This window comes from Nuphar pumila, chromosome 2 (assembly GCF_984573655.1).
Source record: "Nuphar pumila chromosome 2, dmNupPumi1.hap1.1, whole genome shotgun sequence".
NCBI lineage: Eukaryota > Viridiplantae > Streptophyta > Magnoliopsida > Nymphaeales > Nymphaeaceae > Nuphar > Nuphar pumila.
Window position 1 is genome coordinate 7,484,214 of NC_143250.1, and position 17,725 is coordinate 7,501,938.

General features: G+C 37.4%; 1 protein-coding gene across 1 annotated transcript; it reads left to right on the forward strand.

The window, feature by feature from the left end:
* Positions 1–2,023: 2,023 nt before the first annotated feature.
* LOC149844622 (tryptamine hydroxycinnamoyltransferase 1-like) lies at positions 2,024–3,966 on the forward strand. Its single transcript, XM_089985673.1, has 2 exons — positions 2,024–2,917; positions 3,562–3,966. Exons 1-2 carry the CDS (start codon positions 2,024–2,026, stop codon positions 3,964–3,966), a joined length of 1,299 nt encoding a protein of 432 aa, XP_089841799.1.
* The last annotated feature ends 13,759 nt before the right edge of the window (positions 3,967–17,725 follow it).

Here is a 17,725-nt window from a genome sequence, read left to right on the forward strand (position 1 = left end):
GCATTTTAAAAAGCTCAAAAGTCAACAAAACCATGTGGCATTCATCCAAAATGCAAACAGATGGCCACGAGGTCGGCATGAGAAAAAATGCTCATGTTCAACATGACCTGATCTGCTTTCGTTTGTATTATATATATTTTTACATAGTAAAAATAGATGCTTTACACGTAGGGTTGTCAACGGGTCGGGTTCGCATTGAGTTTCCAACCTGACCTGAATCTAAATTCCTGAGTATGGGTATGCAAAATGCCGACCCGGATAATATTCGGCTCGGCCTGAAACCTGATTTGAGCAGTATGCGGGATGGGTTGGGGTCATGATTTTTTCTGAGTACCAACCTAATCCGTTATATATATTTTTAATAAAAAAAAAATCTGAAATTATGCATATCTGAGTTTGGGATTCCATTTTTGTGACTCGGTCGAACCTGAACCCGATCATTAATTATATGGGTGGGTCTGGGTTGTCCCTGACCGGTTGACTGTTGGATCTAGAAAATAGATTCAGTATGAGAACTGAATCTAATGCAGGAACCAATTCTCCTGTGACCTATGACTGCATGAAGTAAGTGGATCGCTTTTTGCGAGCTTAATTAGTGGGTTACGGGGAGTTACAACTCCACATTATGTGGTTAGTTATAGGATGTGAAGACCCATAACTAGGGGTTTGTTATGCCCAAACACAGTAAACAACTACTCTAGAGGAAGCTATAAAAGCCCACCACTTGCACACTAACAAACAGAAAAAAAATATATGTGCGTTATCCCCTTGACGCGAGTCGTTTTACCGAAAAGCCCTTTTTCATACTCTTCCTTATTCATTACATATCAGGCAAAAACCTGATAATAAAATAATTAAAAAAATTTGTTATCCAATGGCGTACAACCCATCCATTGTTCTTTCACCCCTAGGGATACTCCAAAATACACAAGATGATTCTAATCTCCTATATCATCCCTATCTTATGATGAAAGTTGTTTTGATCAAATCGGAAATCGGACTCCATAGATGTGATTTAGGTCATTCATTTAGTATTCATTTAGGATTGATATTTAAATCATCAAAAATCTGCTATTCTTATTAAATCGACAACACTGGAGGTTAGATTTGATCAGAACAACTTTCATCATAAGATTAAGAAGGGTACTAAGATTAGGGATGACATAAGGGATGAGTGAAACCAAACTGAAAATTACACCTTTATATTTTTTTTATTAAATATTTTTGGTGGGCCTTATCCTAAATAACTTAATTTATTCTCTATAAAGTAATTTGATTTATTTGATTTGGTGGGTTTTTTGGTTTTAGCAAAAAGGTTCACAAGGTTCCGAATATGAAAAGTTGAAAAACTTTGTCGGTAGCACGAAGAACATTTAATTTTGAAAATTCAATTTTGGGATATGAAATCATTTTCTTTATCTGTATGTACCTGCTTCATTTTCAACCTTACATGCATATTACGTTAGCGTATTTCAAGTCGAGGGGCAAGGAAAAGGAAAAGGGTAGAGTGTGGGATTGTCCTGACCCTTGCATCATCATTATTACAATAAAACTAATGCTAACTAATACTGTGAAAAACATGCCAATTCTATCTGAAATTCTGAATTAACAATCTCAAATAGTTGGTAGCGCAATCTTACCCTTTCCACAACTCTAAAGACCAAATCCAAATTGATCAAATTATTTATTTATTTATTTATAAGAAAAGAAACCGCATCTGGGATCGAAGACCTGGCAACTAAGCATATCACTGAAGCTCAAGCTCAATTTGTTCAAGCCTTGAGATTGAAGCTAACCTTCCATGTCCTACAGCTTTCACTTTCACTGTTTTGTATCCAGATATAGAATTTCACAAAATTGGAGGCAACCGGTGTTTTGTAATCACCCTTAACGTGGGGCCCACTCACCTACCCCGTGAGCTCATACTCTCTCTTTCTCTCTCTCTACAATACACACTGAAAAGTATATATAGGTGAATGTGCAAAATGAAAAGCCAAAGCCAAGAGTAGTAGTTGGTACAGCAATGGTGGCCATGGAAGTGAAACACCTAAGCTCCGAATGGGTGAAGCCAGAAACAAGGCTTCAAGGAGAAATGCCACTCTCCATCTTTGATAGAGCAAACTCAGACCTTCACGTAGCAATAGTCCTAGTCTATGACACCCCTACAGCCAGTAACGCCGAGCTCAAGCTTGCTCTTGCAAAGGCTCTCACTTATTACCCAGTTCTAGCTGGGAAATTATCAGACCAATCCCCCGTCGTTGTTCTCGACGATGGCGCCGGAGCACCTGTCTCCGAGAAGTCGGTAGATGGGAGCATTCATGACTTTCTTCCACTGGAGCACGGCCCAGACCTAGGCCTTCTTCATCTTCACACAGAGGAGTCCAACCCACTTCTCATGATCCAGCTCAATAGGTTCAGTTGTGGTGGCCTAATCCTTGGACTTAGTGCAAACCATAGGGTTGCTGATGGCCAGTCAATAAGCAACTTTCTGGCCTCCTGGTCCCAGTTGGTCCTAGGGAAAGAGGTTAAGCCTGAACCTACACACGATCACCAATCACTACTGAGACCCAGAGACCCTCCCATGCCTGAATTCCCACATGAACAAATGGAGTTTGGTATCTCACCCCCAGGTGAGCCCAACTTCTTTGAGGAGGCTATTGAAAATGTAGCTGTGCATTACACATATGAGTTCCTTCAGAAGCTCAAGGATAGGCCGGGGTCGAAGCACAGCACCTTTGAGTGCCTGCTGTCTCACCTGTGGAAGAAAGTCACCGTTGCTCGCAGTCTCGGAGACGAGGTCGTTACGAGCGCGAGAGTGTCCATTAATGGAAGGCCGAGATTGGGGGTCCCCGGCGCGTACTTTGGGAATTTGGTACTAACTGCCTTTCCAACTGCTAAGGTGAAGGATCTGGTGCAGGTAAGGGTAGTTAGACAATGGTTGCTATGATATGAAGTAATCATAAGGCTATACTGGCACAAAAGAACTTTGGAGTTCATGAACTTGGTTGTGTTTAATGTGATTATAAAGTGTTTGAAGTTCATGAACTTGTCAAGTTTCTTGTGTCACCAGTGGTAGCGGGCCTAGGGAGATGGTGCTAACCCCTTAGTCCCAGTCACAGGTTTCACTTCCACCAGGTGTGTGGGTGCCTTTCACTGGTGGGTTCTGAGTGCTTGGTGTCAGTGACCCCACCCAGAGATTACCTACTTAGGGGGGAACTTCTGCTACCAATTTGAGTCATAAGATATAAAAAGTAGACGGATTAAGCAAGAGGCATGGTTAGGTGGTCTGGCCCGAGTACTTCATAAAGTGCTCGGCCCACACAAAATTTTATGAGCCCATAAAATATTGCACATTGTAAAACACAGTTTTTTCAAAACTCATAAAATCGTGCTTACATGTTATAGTCGGATAATCCCAGAGCCAATTTCCATGTATGTAGATCATATTTTTAACGATAATTTTATAAAAATAAAAAAAAAATAAAACTCACTCTCCTAGTTTTACCTTCTCTTGACTACCATATATTTATAATTTCCTTGTCTTTGCTAAATTTCGAACAGGGGGGTCTAGGCTATGGTGCAAAGTTGATCAATGAGGCAGTCGGCAAGATTGGAAGCAACTACTTCCAGTCATTCATCGACTTTGGGGAATTGAACAAAGACAAGGAATTGTACCCTTCAGTAAGTGAAGAATTAGTCAGCAATACTCTCTCCCCAGACTTGGAGGTTGATAGCTGGTTGGGCTTCCAGTTTCACCAAGTGGACATGGGGGGAGGCGCACCCTGTTCATTCATGCCCTCCTGGATACCCATGGAAGGCCTCGTCATACTCGCTCCGGCGCCGCCGCGAGAGAAAGGGGGGTTCACCGACAGGTGGCGAAACGGCGTCGACGTAATTGTGACTCTTCTCCCTGAGAATGCAGCTGTCTTCAGGAAGATGGCTCACTCCATAGACTCAAATACTTGAGAGTTTTGGTACTTGTATTTCCTGCTTTCTTTTCTTTTGGCACTAAAGAGTTTATAATGTTTGTTATCCCAAAGAGTTTATAATGTTTGTTTCATTTACAAGTATAAATACTATTACGGAGGTGCAAGATAAAATGGATCATGCCACAGTTCGAAAGTTGACCTTTGGGATTCCAAAAGTTGAAGGCTTTTTGCTTTTTTTCTGATATGTATCGCGGCGAAACTCCCCGTCATGTTGTGGGGTTCGAGAGAGATTGACACTCTACGGTATGGCCCAACCCACCGCAAGTTTTTTTTATGTCCAAGTTCTCAGCCAAAGCAGGTAATCTCTGGGTGGGGTCACCTACAGAACTCAAACCCTTACGAGGCCACCACCAACCCCAAGTTATTAAAACTCTTTGGCCGCCTGCCTTGCTCAAGACAAACCCATCACATTTTATGAGAAAACAAAGTGACAAGAACCAATCACTATCAGTAATTGAATTGTATATATATGGAAATGAAAACCTCCCTAATGGAAAACCCTTTCAAACCTTCACAATGAACCTTTTATTAGATTTTTGATGTTTTACCTATGTGATCTATATGCTTGTTTTTATAAGATCTTGGAGCATTTGATTAAGACGTATGGATAGGTTTTTATAAGTTTTAAAATCAATGGTGTACAATTTTCATAAAATTTTTGAGACTCCAAATACTATTTTTTTTATCCAAAATTCACGATCTAAGTGTCAATTTATAGTAAATCAATCATGCTGAATACATGAGGTTTGAGAGGCTTACCATTGAGGAGGTTTTCATCCCCACCCCCCCCCCCCCCCCCCCCCCCACACACACATATATATGAAATGAAAACCTACAAAATATAATACCTATTAAGTTGAACATGATAGTGTTTTTTCAGTGTTTTTTTTTCGAAATTCCAGACCCCAAAGATGTGTTCAGTAAGATTGATTAACTAGAAACGATTGATTTGCTAAAAATTGACACTTGGATCATGCGATCGAATTCCTCTGCCACATGGGGTGGCTGTTGTTCTGAATGTTTTTGATCCGCTGTTCTGCCACATGGGGCTGCTTACCACTTTCTATGCCCGCCTGTACCATCCATGCCGCAATGGATGACACATGCACTAAAAGTAAAAAAGGCCTTTAGCTGCTCTAAAAGCGCCAGTAAAAGTAAATTCTCCTTTAACAAGAATGTGTGCACTGAGCGCGCCCATCGTCCTTGCGATGAACTGTCAACATGCGTCCACTGGCATCTAGTCACCTGGGTGGTACTCAGCTCTCTCTCTCTCTCTCTCTCTCTCTCTCTCTCTCTCTCTCTCTCTATATATATATATATATATATATATATATATATATATATATATATATATATCTTATATATAGAAATATGACTACCCGGTCAACGTGACGTCTACCAAAAACTCTAATCAAGCTGCTCAATATATTTTGTGAACAATATGTAGAAGTAAACCAATAACTTATTTTAAACGATTTGGTTGATCTTGTTTACTAAATCCAAAATTACATCACAATCAACCACACCATTGATGGAGACATGATTGAAATTGACCTAAATTAATACCTCTTGATCTATATGGGCCCTAGCAGCAAACCAAGTTTATGTGACAATAAAGAGGATTAGAAAACTAGGGTCTGTCGTCTTAGTTATTAGGGGGAACCCTTGTACAAACGGATAATGTCAAATGTTTTTAAAGACAAAAGCCCAATAAAATCTCGACCTTTTATGACCCCTGCATGATATTGTAATATGAACATCACCTCTTGATCTCTGCAGTTAGTTTCATAATGACCCACTAAGTGGGAAGTTAATGTGTATAATATAATAGATTTTGTTTCCATAACAGAACTGGAGTAGGGATGCACAACGAGCTTGACCCGTTTAGGATCGCTTTGAATTCGATTCGAAAAAATAAATGAGCCAAGCTTTAACAAAGATTCAGGCTCGGTACACGTAAACGCGAGCCGAGTTTGATCTGGCAGTCCAGTTCCGATAAGCTCAGTAAGCCCGATTAAGCTGGACTCATATAGCTATATAAAAAAAAATAGATTTTATATATCTATTTTGTTCATAATATAGTCACTAAGAGACATCTTACCTTAATGGGTAAGTCAATGTTCATCCTTGAAAGTGGTATGGGTTTAAATCCCACGGTTTTTCTCTTTTTCAAAAAGCATTTTATATGAATTTTAAAAAAATTTAAACCTTTTAAAATTAAATGTACTCAACTCGAGGCGATCCTTGGCAAAGGTTGTTCAAGCTCGGCTTGAAACCCATGAAATTTGACCAAGTGATTGAAAAACACAAAATAAATATCATATTCATTTTTTTTAAACGGTCAAGGATAACCCACAATTATCAGCAGTAGTTTAGCAGGCCTCTGGTTGGTAAAACCCTGAGGTCTTCCTTAGTCACTGTAGAGTACACTCAACTTTGACCTTTTTTTATTATAGGCAAACTGGGGTTTTGAACTTGCAACGTCCCAACTCATTGCTATGTACACTAACGGTTTCTACCAAACAAGTGGGGCCCTTGTTTGTCACTTAACTTGGGCCTTATGGCAAGGGATTTTCCTTATGAGTAGGGGGTGTCAATGGGCATGGTTTACTAGGACCAAACCCTATAGAGTCCGGGTATGGAGATATATAAGAAGACCCGATTAAGACTCTCAAGGGTCCATACTTGAAGGTTCAATTAATACATAGATCCAGGTATAGTTTGTGAAATTTTATACCTGACCCGAGTTCCGATTAAGACAATTTTTCAATATAAAAATGATAAAAATATGCTTTTTAAAGGGTATGGTCCGAGTTTGGCTCATGTAGTTCTTATCAGGTCAGGTATGATTTTTCTTGTAGTGGATTCGATTAAACTCAGATCTAAACCCGATACCATACTCAAAAATCTGATCCATGTCTGGTTTCACCTGGGTCCAAACCAAACCCGACCTGTTGACCACCCTGCTCGTGAGTTAAGGACTCATGACATACCAACAACTTGGTGACTTTCACAAGTCGGGCCTTAAGCAAATGATCGATGTCCTTGCGAGTAATATCATATTCGAAACTGTACATATTATTGTAGGAATGTTTTCATATTATTCACAAAAACATATGTTCGCATGTATCTGGATATGAACTAGATTTAATGAGCTATATTGGAACGTAGTCAGTGCTTTTATATGTCAATAGTGAATTCAGTACAGAAAAGGTGCTAAAATGTGTGTTTTACATGTAAAAGGATTTCTTGATCCAAATATATGCCCCAACCCGAAAAAAGTTTTATTTAATAAATATAAAATCCAATCTAGATGACGATACAAAATCCCATATTTTATATGCCCTAGATCCGGTTCCAACGGGTCTGGGACGAGTTCGACCTAGATAATCCCTCCTGAGAATGTGTCTAGTCTGGGTTTTCACTCGGGTTAGACCCAAATCCCATATTTTGGTCCCAGTCATGTGGAACCTACCCAGACTTGGCCTAATCGGGCCCGAACAGAGATCCAGCTTGGTTTTGGATGGGATTAAATCCAGACCCAACTATTTTTTAGAGTTAGATCGGGTTAAGACCAGACCTATTATCCTCCAAACTCAATCCAGTCTTCATCGTACCCTAATCTACTTATCATGTACCCAATTTGGTCGCGATCAAACCAGATTTTAACCAAAACTCGTTATCTAGACCACAAAAACCCAAACCCAAATAATTATTCATATCAAACCCAAGCCTAACCATAACCATCCAACCCAATCTCATTGAAACTGGGTAGTGCTCCAAAACTTTCATACCCACACCAAATCCAAGTCCTGTCCACAATCCAATCTAGTCATACCCAAAACCAAACCCAAAATTTGAACCTAAGTTACACCCGAACTCCTCTCAATAACCTAAAACAAGTTCTAGTATCCACCTCCACCAAGATCCAACACCTACAAATTCAAAGGGAAACTTTCACAGTTTCATGGTCCATTGAATACAAAGATATTCTTTGATTGGATCCATATGATGTGGTTCTACTTCGGGTACCATCATGATTCAGAACATCGCATGGTTCTGTTGGCAGCAACATGACTTCAAGGATCAACTGAAGTATGGTGGAATGAGTTACAAAAAAATCGTGAGAACCAAGGTTTGAGACAAGTTCATAATTGGGGAGAGATGCATCATTTGATGCAAACCAAGTTCGTTTCTAGAACTTTTACCCAAGCTCAAATAGGTAAAACCAACTCAGAATCTAATTTAAACAAGCTTCCGTTAGAACCTATCCACAACTTACCCAAAGACCTAGATCCAATTAAAGAAGATTTGAATTCAAAATATCATAATGAATCCAAACTCATTTTATTGGATCTCCCAAAGCCTATTATAGAATCCATTGACCCATTCATGGATAAACCCAAATTTAATCTAAACAAAGCCTACCAAGTCCAATCCCATAATTTTTTTCATATCCATTCTCAATTTTGTCATGCTCAAACCCAATTAGATCTAGTTCAAAATTGAGCCACCTCAAGCCATGCCTAGCATCCAAATTGAACCTCTCCAAAACCCATCTATACCCAAAACTAGTCAAGATCCAAACTGTAGTTGGATCAATATGAGTTTTAACAATTAGCTATGGATGAGGTTCCTTCATAGTGGATCTAGATTTTGACACAATCATATGCGCCTGATCTATTGAAACCGTTTTATTTTGGAGGCATTTCATGTGACTTTGGTTGGTTTGGAAAGAATGTTCTTAATTTTAGTGTGCATTTCTTAGAAGATTCTGCTTGATTCGTTCAATTTGTAGAGCATCTTTGAAACCCAGTTCCATATTGTGGGCTGATAACCCACAAGGTGAAATTGACAAGCGAGATCTAGACTTGAGGGCATGTCTTCTCCAACCTGGAAAGAATAATGCAGGAGTAGAACAGAAGACCAAGTTCCATAAAGGTTCCAGTTGAATTAATTTTGGTTATTTGGTTTTCTTGTATTTATTTAATTTGGATCTTAGTTTAGGATTTTGTTTTGGATTTTATTTCATATAGGATCTATCTCAAATCCATATTGATTATTGGGTTGTGTTTGGGTTATGGTTTCAGATTGGATCTATCTTAGATCAATATTAAGATTAAGGTTCCTAGGGTTTTTCTCTTTTCATTATAAATATTCATTGTAGAGAGGAGAAAGTTAGGGAGATGAATGAAATATGAAATATTTTTAGCTATTTTTCTTATTTTTCTGTCAATTTCCTGCTTTTCGTAATTTTCTAGTTTCGTAGCGGCTCTAGGGTGCCTATTCTTGCGGGGTTCACGAGCGATCCGCCTGACCACTACATCAAGTAATTTTTTTGAATGAATTACAATATTATATTTTGTTTTATAATATATTTATATTATAGTAATATTCTAAACTATAGTAATACATGTTTATATATATGGATTCCTAGCAGTTCCTTTGATGAGAGTGAAACTCACCAGCCCACATACCGTTTTTTTTGTTCCTATTAGAAGATATGAAGCTCTTACAGGCTCTGTTCAACTGTAAAAACACAATTTCCAACAGCAGTCTTTGAACAAACTATTGCAGAATATAACCTGGGCATATCAGACTATTGCAGAATATGATCTGGGCATATCAGAAATTGTTTAGGTGAGAAACAAGGGATCCCTCTAGGTGATCCAACTGGGTCCCACTGTTGAGGATATAGAGCAGAGGCCTCCAACCCGCAGACAGATTTGAAACACACACACAGGTTTGTTGAACCATTCCTCACTTGTCACCTCATCTCCAATTCATATGTGAGTGGGTATGTTCATATATGCAGTTGCAGAAATTGAACAAGAAAGAGAAATTGAGAAATAAAAGCCAAATGTGAATTTCTCAAAATAAGAAGTTCATTCAATACAATGCGAAACATCAAGACATCAATCCAAAGCAGGAAAAAGAAAAGCACAAGAAAAGATAAAGGAAAACAAAAACAAAAACACACATGACAATGGAAGACGAAACAGACAATCAACCAACCAGAAAAGCAGTGATGCCATAGGACCGACAAAATTAAATATTGCCCAGAGCTATGGAATGGTCTTAAGGGATTCAAACCCATGACCTTTGGCTTAAAATTTAACCAACACTCTAACCAACTGAGCTACAGGATCAACAAAATTAAATATTCACAAACACTATCCAAGTAGTGCTTTTCTTATGAATAACATCTGAACAGTCCAGAACAAGGCTGGGGATTGATTGACAAATCTAAGAGCTCATGTAGAAATAATAGATTAGTAGGAATGTCCATCCTTCAGTTTTCAATAAGCAAAAGCTAATCTGAAACAAGACATAAATACCAAAAAATATCAACCTGAAACTCATTTTTAGTAAATAAGCAGTTAAACACACCTATTAGAAGACACCAGTTGCTTGAACTCCTCTTCAAGCTTCTGCAAGGCTTTAGCTAGCAAACCATTTGCTCGGTTAAGAACACCATCATTATTCTTGAAGCTTTTGTTAGAGCTGAAGAAATTGACATTGTTTCTCCGCTGATCCACTGCCTCCAAAACGCCACTAAGATCATCATGTGGCCCTTAATTATAATAGCTTCTGCCTGCCATTTTCCAAATGAAGCAGACTTAGCCCTCAAAGATTTTTATCAATATTTCAGTCCTTCTAGAAGACACTTGGCAAAAGGAGATACTCCAAACTCTATACAGACAAACAAGTGTATATATATAACACAGCCTTTAGCAACAATGACAGTAGAAAGCTTAAACCTTGACGATTTGCAATCAGTAATGAAGTTAACAGCATCAACAAAACCACAACCAATGAACTAGCAAGCAGTACACAAAAAAAATAAATGGAAAGAACTGATTAACATATGGAAATACGTCATTAATATGAAATAACCAATGAAATAACAAAGAGCAATGTAAACAGAAATATAAGCCTCTAAAATTGCTGCAACAATTTAAAATCTCCACAAAAAAACAATGCAAAGTATTACTTGAATAGGAATTCACAGAGAAGCCATCCGCTTTATAGAGAAGCAGAATGAGCAAACACACGTATATGTAAAGAAATGATATTCTCAAGCTCTGCGAATTTGATGTTTGACTTATTAACCAACTTCCAGACATTTCTTTTGTGAACCAAGAGACATATTAAAGACAATTCAGATAAAGATTTCCCAAAAAAAACAATTCATTACTTGTTTACCCAAATAAATCTTAGGTTCATGTTTTCAAAATAAAGATGTGCTGCACAGAGCTCTAGAGTCTCATCATGCTGCTTTTAGATGAAGGTACAGGGCCATAGAAAGCAATGCACCAAAAGTTAGGGTCAAGTAAGCTGAGTTCCACAAACCATTATGAAATCAAACTAGCTAATCAAAAGTGCGCAACCAGAGCAGGACCCAAATAAGGGGTCAGAACCCTTATTGAAAGAAAACATACACTTGCTGGAAATCGCAAAAGCCTTTCAAATTATGCTTGAATGAATCCTCTCTCAAACCGGTTATAGAGAACCATGAGGTCCAAATTCAAGCACAACCGAATGAACCCGAGACCATTTACACCAACCCGCCATCCACTAATCAAACCGGATCCCCTGAACCAATCCAAACTGAGAATGATTCTACCTTACATCCTGAACAAAATCATATCACTTCTCAACTCAAAACCAACTCAGACAATCAAACTAAAATCGAACCAAACCTGCATACCTTGAAAATTATCAATGATCCTATGTTGCACTCTATGCCCATGCCAGAAATCCAAGACCGAAAGGAATCAGCCATCCCTTCTGTCATTATCTATCATTCTCTCGATTTTCGAAAGAGCATTTTAGTTTCTTTGTTTTCATTTCATCTCATGATAAACAACGGGATTTTCAATCGGCCATGAGGGATGACCAGTGGAGAGAAGCTATGGCAGTTGACATTAAGGCCTTAGAGGAGAATAACACATGGACCCTTCTCAAATTATTTGAAGGAAAGAAGTCCATCTGTTCAAAATGAGTATACAAAATCAAATATCGCTTTAATGGATCCATTGAAAGGTATAAGGCGTGTTTGATTGCAAAGAGAAATACCCAGCATGAAGGATTAGATTATTATGATACCTGTGCCCCCATTGCAAAACTTGTTACCATGTGATACCCATGGTGACAAATATCGCGATATTTATGAAAATCTCGCGAAAAAAATGTGATATAAACTGCAAACGTTTTAAACTGTAACTGTTAAATCTATCAAGATTTACAAAATCTCGCGAGATTTTTGTTTTGTGACAAAATCTCGCGATATTATCGTGAGATTTACTAAATCTCGCGATATTATCGTGAGATTTACTAAATCTCGCGATATTGTTTGTCACACTTTGTTTTTTTTTTCATGGTTCTTAAGCTTGAAACCTTAGGTGAGTCCCCACTTGTTTGCGAAAAACACAAACAACCTATGTTGTGCAGCTCTGCCTGTGAGAGCACCGAGAGACGACAACCCAACTGCCACAGCCAGGTTCATCTCTCTCTCTCTCTCTCTCTCTCTCTCTCTCTCTCTCTCTCTCTCTCTCTCCACGCACACATTCAAAATCTGGTGATACATTCCTATGCAGCATACTCTTAGAGTTCTTTGCAAAATCTGGTGATTTGGGCAATGCCCACAAAGTGTTTGAGGGAATTCCCCAGCGAAATGTTTATTCATGGAATGACATTGTTAATGCATGCTTCAAAAGACAATGCCCACCAATTGTTTGTTGCAATGCCGGAGAGGAATGTGGTGTCTTGGAACACTGTGATTGGTGGGTTTGTTCAGAGTGGGTATGAGGAGAGGACAGAGGGTTGAGATTTTATAAAGAGATGAACATGGCTAATGTTCTTAATGCGGTTGGTAAACTGGGTGATTTGGAAATGGGAAGGCAAAGCCACAATCATGTTAGGGTTGGGTTTGATTCAGATTTGTATGTTGAGGATTTCTTTGTTTGTATGTATGCAAAATGTGGGTGTTTGTGCAATGCATACAGGATTGAAAATAGATTTTATACTTTTTTGCATGTAAAATTAAATTAGTTTTTTTTTTTTTAGATTTTTTTGAGAATTTATTTGATTTTTTAATTTTTTTCTCGAGATTTTGCCGAAAAAAACTCAAAAAATATTCCAAAAGTTCTCCTGAAAAATTCATTGCCGAGAAATTGCCGTTTTAAACTTGTGTCACTACAGTGATATCTACTTGCTCTTGCTTCTATTCTTGATTGGCCCTTGCATCAACTTGACGTGAATAATGTTTTTTTACATGGCAACTTGAATGAAAAAATTTACATGAACAGGATATTCCACCAAGGGAGAACATATTGCCTCAATAAATCACTCTATAAGCTTAAACAAGCAGTTGTTTGCAAAATTTTCCTAAGCTCTTAAATATGTAGATTTTACTCCATCCTTTACTGACTACTCTATAAATTGCGACTCCTAGAATTAGAAGTTGTCATCAAACAACTGAAGGTTGTTCGGAATGGTTAACATGCGGGAGAAGGGTGATGCAACCATTGTACCAATGCCTCCATATGAGGCACCACTGTTATTGGTTTTGATGGTGTTGGACAGGGTCTCAATGGACACCGGCCAAATGTGCTCTAATACCAAATTAAGGTAAAAGAGAGAGAGATTATCTCACTAGAATTAACGTGATTTGATTCCAATAGGAATCTACGTCAACAAATGTTGGGAGACCTCGCACACTGAGTTTACCCTTCTCCATTCAACTTATTTAAATATTATTTACAGTTCACATAAAAAAATATAGGAGGCACCAATTCAACATAGATGGCAGTCCTATCATTTTCCTTATCAATAGATTTACAAGAATCATATATTTTGGTTTCCTTGATTTTGAGGTCATCTTGATCCTTGATTTGGATGATATATTTATGCTCATCTTTATCCTTGAAACTAACATGATCCTTGAGCTTATCTTGATCCCCAATTGTGCGACTGTGTGGATATGCCTTGATGGGATCCATAGCCGATTCATTGGTAGCCCTATGCTATGGGCCAGTTTGGCACCATGGTGAAGCCCCATGTGATAGAATCCAGGATTTTTAATTCATGTTGAACCCTTTAGGTTTAGCTGTGATATTCCTTTATCTAGGTCCAATGGGTTTTAAGTCAGGTGATTAGTGTGACAAATCTCTCTAAAATATCAAGATAGTTACATGAAAGTTAAAAATAGATTTTTTTAAACATAAATATTGTGTTTTAAATATAATATTTATATTGGTATAGACTATTTATAATAAGTTTCGAGTGATTTACGAAACTTGTAAAATATTTTTTATGGAAAACTTAGAACCTGATGAATGAAAAACAAAAGAGCCTATGTGATTGATTTTTAAACATGTTCCATTGTCGAGTAAGACATCATCACCTCCTTCATAATCGTTGTGTAGGGATAAATTGTTCAACTCTATAGTAATATGATGTGTGGCACCCGAATCAAGGTACCAAGCTTTATCAGAGCAGCAAGATACTTCCCACATGCTTGACATACCAAATTATTTTGGTTTTGAAAACAAAAAATTTGTGGTTGCCTTACTTGATTGGACTGACCACTACGTCAACTATTTTGCCACCTATTCTAATAATAATTTGTGTTTTTTTTTTTACCTGATTGATTTTCATTTTGGTATCCACTTCATCAGTTTGATTGCTTATTCAAAAAATTTGCAGATGGACTTATTGATTCACTAGGCTCAACAATGTTAACTGGAAGCTCATGAGTAAGTAATAACCCGTCCAATTCGTCTTGAGAGAACTCCTCTTTACGAATGACAATAGATGACTTGAAAGCCCTATATTCAGAATTTGGGAAACTAATAAGAATGTATGAGATTAAATCTTCTTCCACCACTGGCTTGAAAGCAAGGGCAAGGTGATGAGCAATAACCTTCTCCTTATAAAAATATGATGAAATTAAATATGATGTCTTGAAAAAGCAAGGGCAAAGATAATAAAATCTTGATTGGCCCTTGCATCAACTTGAAGTGAATAATGTTTTTTTACATGGCAACTTGAATGAAAAAAATTACATGAACAGGATATTCCACTAAGGGAGAACATATTGCCTCAATAAATCACTCTATAAGCTTAAACAAGCCGTTTGCAAAATTTTCCTAAGCTCTTAAATATGTAGATTTTACTCCATCCTTTACTGACTACTCTATAAATGGAGACAAGTGCACCTTTGTCCTTGTGTACGTTGATGACATCATTGTCACTAGAAATGACAATGCGATAATAGAAAAGCTAAATTGATTTCTTCATCAATGTTTTCATACTAAGTATCCAGATCAAATGATCAAATGAAGGAATTTTCTTAAATTAAAGAAAACAGGCTTTACAAATTTTGAAAGATAGAGGTTACCTAAGTTCACATCTTAGTGATGTCCCTATGAAACAAAGATTGAAACTGGATTATAGTGAAGCAATTCTAAAATATCCAACTTCATATAGAAGGCGTGTGGGACGACTCATTTATCTCACCATCACTCGTCCTGACATTACTTATTCGTTAAATATTATGAGTCAGTTTATGCATAAACCTCACCAACCTCATTAAGAGACGGCCATATAACTTCTTCGTTATCTCAAGAGCACACCGGGGCAATGAATCTTACTCGGCTCATGAAGTACCCTTTTAACTTTTATGCTACTCAAACTCTGATTGGGCCAGTTGTCCATTCAACAAACGATCCACCACTGAATTTTATAGTTTTCTTAGACAAAGTCCAATCTCTTGAAAAACTAAAAAGCAAGTCATCATATCCCATTTTTCGTAAAAATAAAATATTGATCAATGGCAACCACAACAACTGAGATCACATGGTTAAAATATCTATTAAAAGATTTTGATTTTCTTCGTGCTCACTTATATTATGATAACCAATTTGCCTTACACATAGCAGTCAATCTAGCTTTTCATGAGTAAACTAAACATATCGAGTTGATTGCCATTTTATTCGAAAGAAAATTCAAAATGACACTCTGTGTACTAAGTTGGTTCCAATCAAACATCAAAGGGTTGATATCTTAACCAAAATCATTGGAAATGAGTAATTCAAATTTTTAGTCAGCAAGTTGGGCATATTAAATCTACATGCTCCAACTTGATATTATAGTGGAAAAAGTTGGCACGTTACATTTCAAAATAGTAAGTTGATAATATTAGAAAATTGGTATGATAAGTCTTGCTTAAATCGTGCCAACTGAAATCTAGTAAGTTGAAGATGAGATTTGCTGGATTTGCGGATCGATTTTGAAAAGTTCTCTACTCAGCCAAAGTCGATGTTGTGTAACAGCTGTAACAAATTTTATCTTGTTATTTTTGTTTTGTTATTTTCTATATCCCATAAATCATGAGATTATATCAATGCTGTTCACATATAAAGTTGTAATTGTTTCTAAATGTGATATACAAGATTTTTTACTCACGTGAAAGTTTTCATCTCCACATGGTTTTTGGTTTAGGAAAAAAGTGGTAGGGCAAGAACCTTTGACCTTTTCTTCCAATATCAACAATAATATCTAGACTAAGAGTGGCCATCAGGCTGGCCCATCCCGGCACGATTATAGCTAGGCCCAGGTCAAGCTTTGGCAGGGCCCTTTTTGACCTGACCCAGTTAATGTGCTAAGCCTGTCGGACCATGTGTATTTTACATAACGACCCGGCGTATTTCTAGCCTGATTACTTAGTTGGGCTAGGCCTGAGTTTAATTGGGCTGAGACTGAATTTTTCATCCCAGGCCTGACCCATGATAGGGTGGGTACCCGGCAGATTATCCGGCCCGATGACCACCCCTAAACTACTTTATACTTTACATTGGGGTTTTTTTATTTTGTTTTGGTGGAGGTGGTGGTCCACCTAAGTTAATTTGTACTGCATAATATTTTTGTCTTGGTTAGAGATCTAATCAATATTTCAGGTCCTTTGTCTTGCTCTCCAATTGAATCGTCAAAAAAAAAATTACTAGTGCTGTTTACCATATATAAAAAGAAAGTTTTACTCTGAAGGCAAAGGTAAGCCCATAAAACGCCAGGACAGCAACATTAAGTACGGCAGGCAAAGCCATTGCGCTTAAGTCACTGACTGAGGTAGTTTCTTTATATATATATATATATATATATATATATATATATATATATATATATATATATATAATGAGTTTTTTAGGTTTTTTCCATTAGGTCTCGTTAGGCTCCTTCAAAAATCATGGTTTCAAGTATTTTTTTCTCGTGTCTAATATCATAAATGTGATCTATAGGTTTTATTTAGTGGAAACCGGGTTTTAGATTGCTGGAATCTGACCTGTATATAGGTTTTTAAGTGATCCAAAATCAATGGCTATATAGGTACTAATTTTTTTTTGGCTCAGAAAAACATGTTTTTTTGTCAAAAAAATTATGATTCAAGAGTCGATTCTCACTAAATCGAGCATGCCCAATACATCTAATGGTCCAAATCTATTATAAAACACTTAAAACCTATGAGGCAGAACAAGAAATGAAGCCTAATATGTTCAGTTCTTTTATATATATATATATATATATATATATATATATATATATATATAATAATGGGTCTGTGCTAAACGGCGTGCTAAATGGGTTTTTCAGGCTTCTCCGGCACTTTTTATGCTGTTTCATTCTCATAAATGTGTTGGGCATGGTCGATTTACTAAGCATCCACACCTTGATCA

Bases quoted from the DNA above. Each gene is read 5' to 3' on its own strand.
- LOC149844622 (XM_089985673.1), top strand. From the start codon at position 2,024: ATGGTGGCCATGGAAGTGAAACACCTAAGCTCCGAATGGGTGAAGCCA. The intron at 2,918-3,561 runs GTAAGGGTAGTT...AATTTCGAACAG, and splicing joins AGGTGAAGGATCTGGTGCAG to GGGGGTCTAGGCTATGGTGC.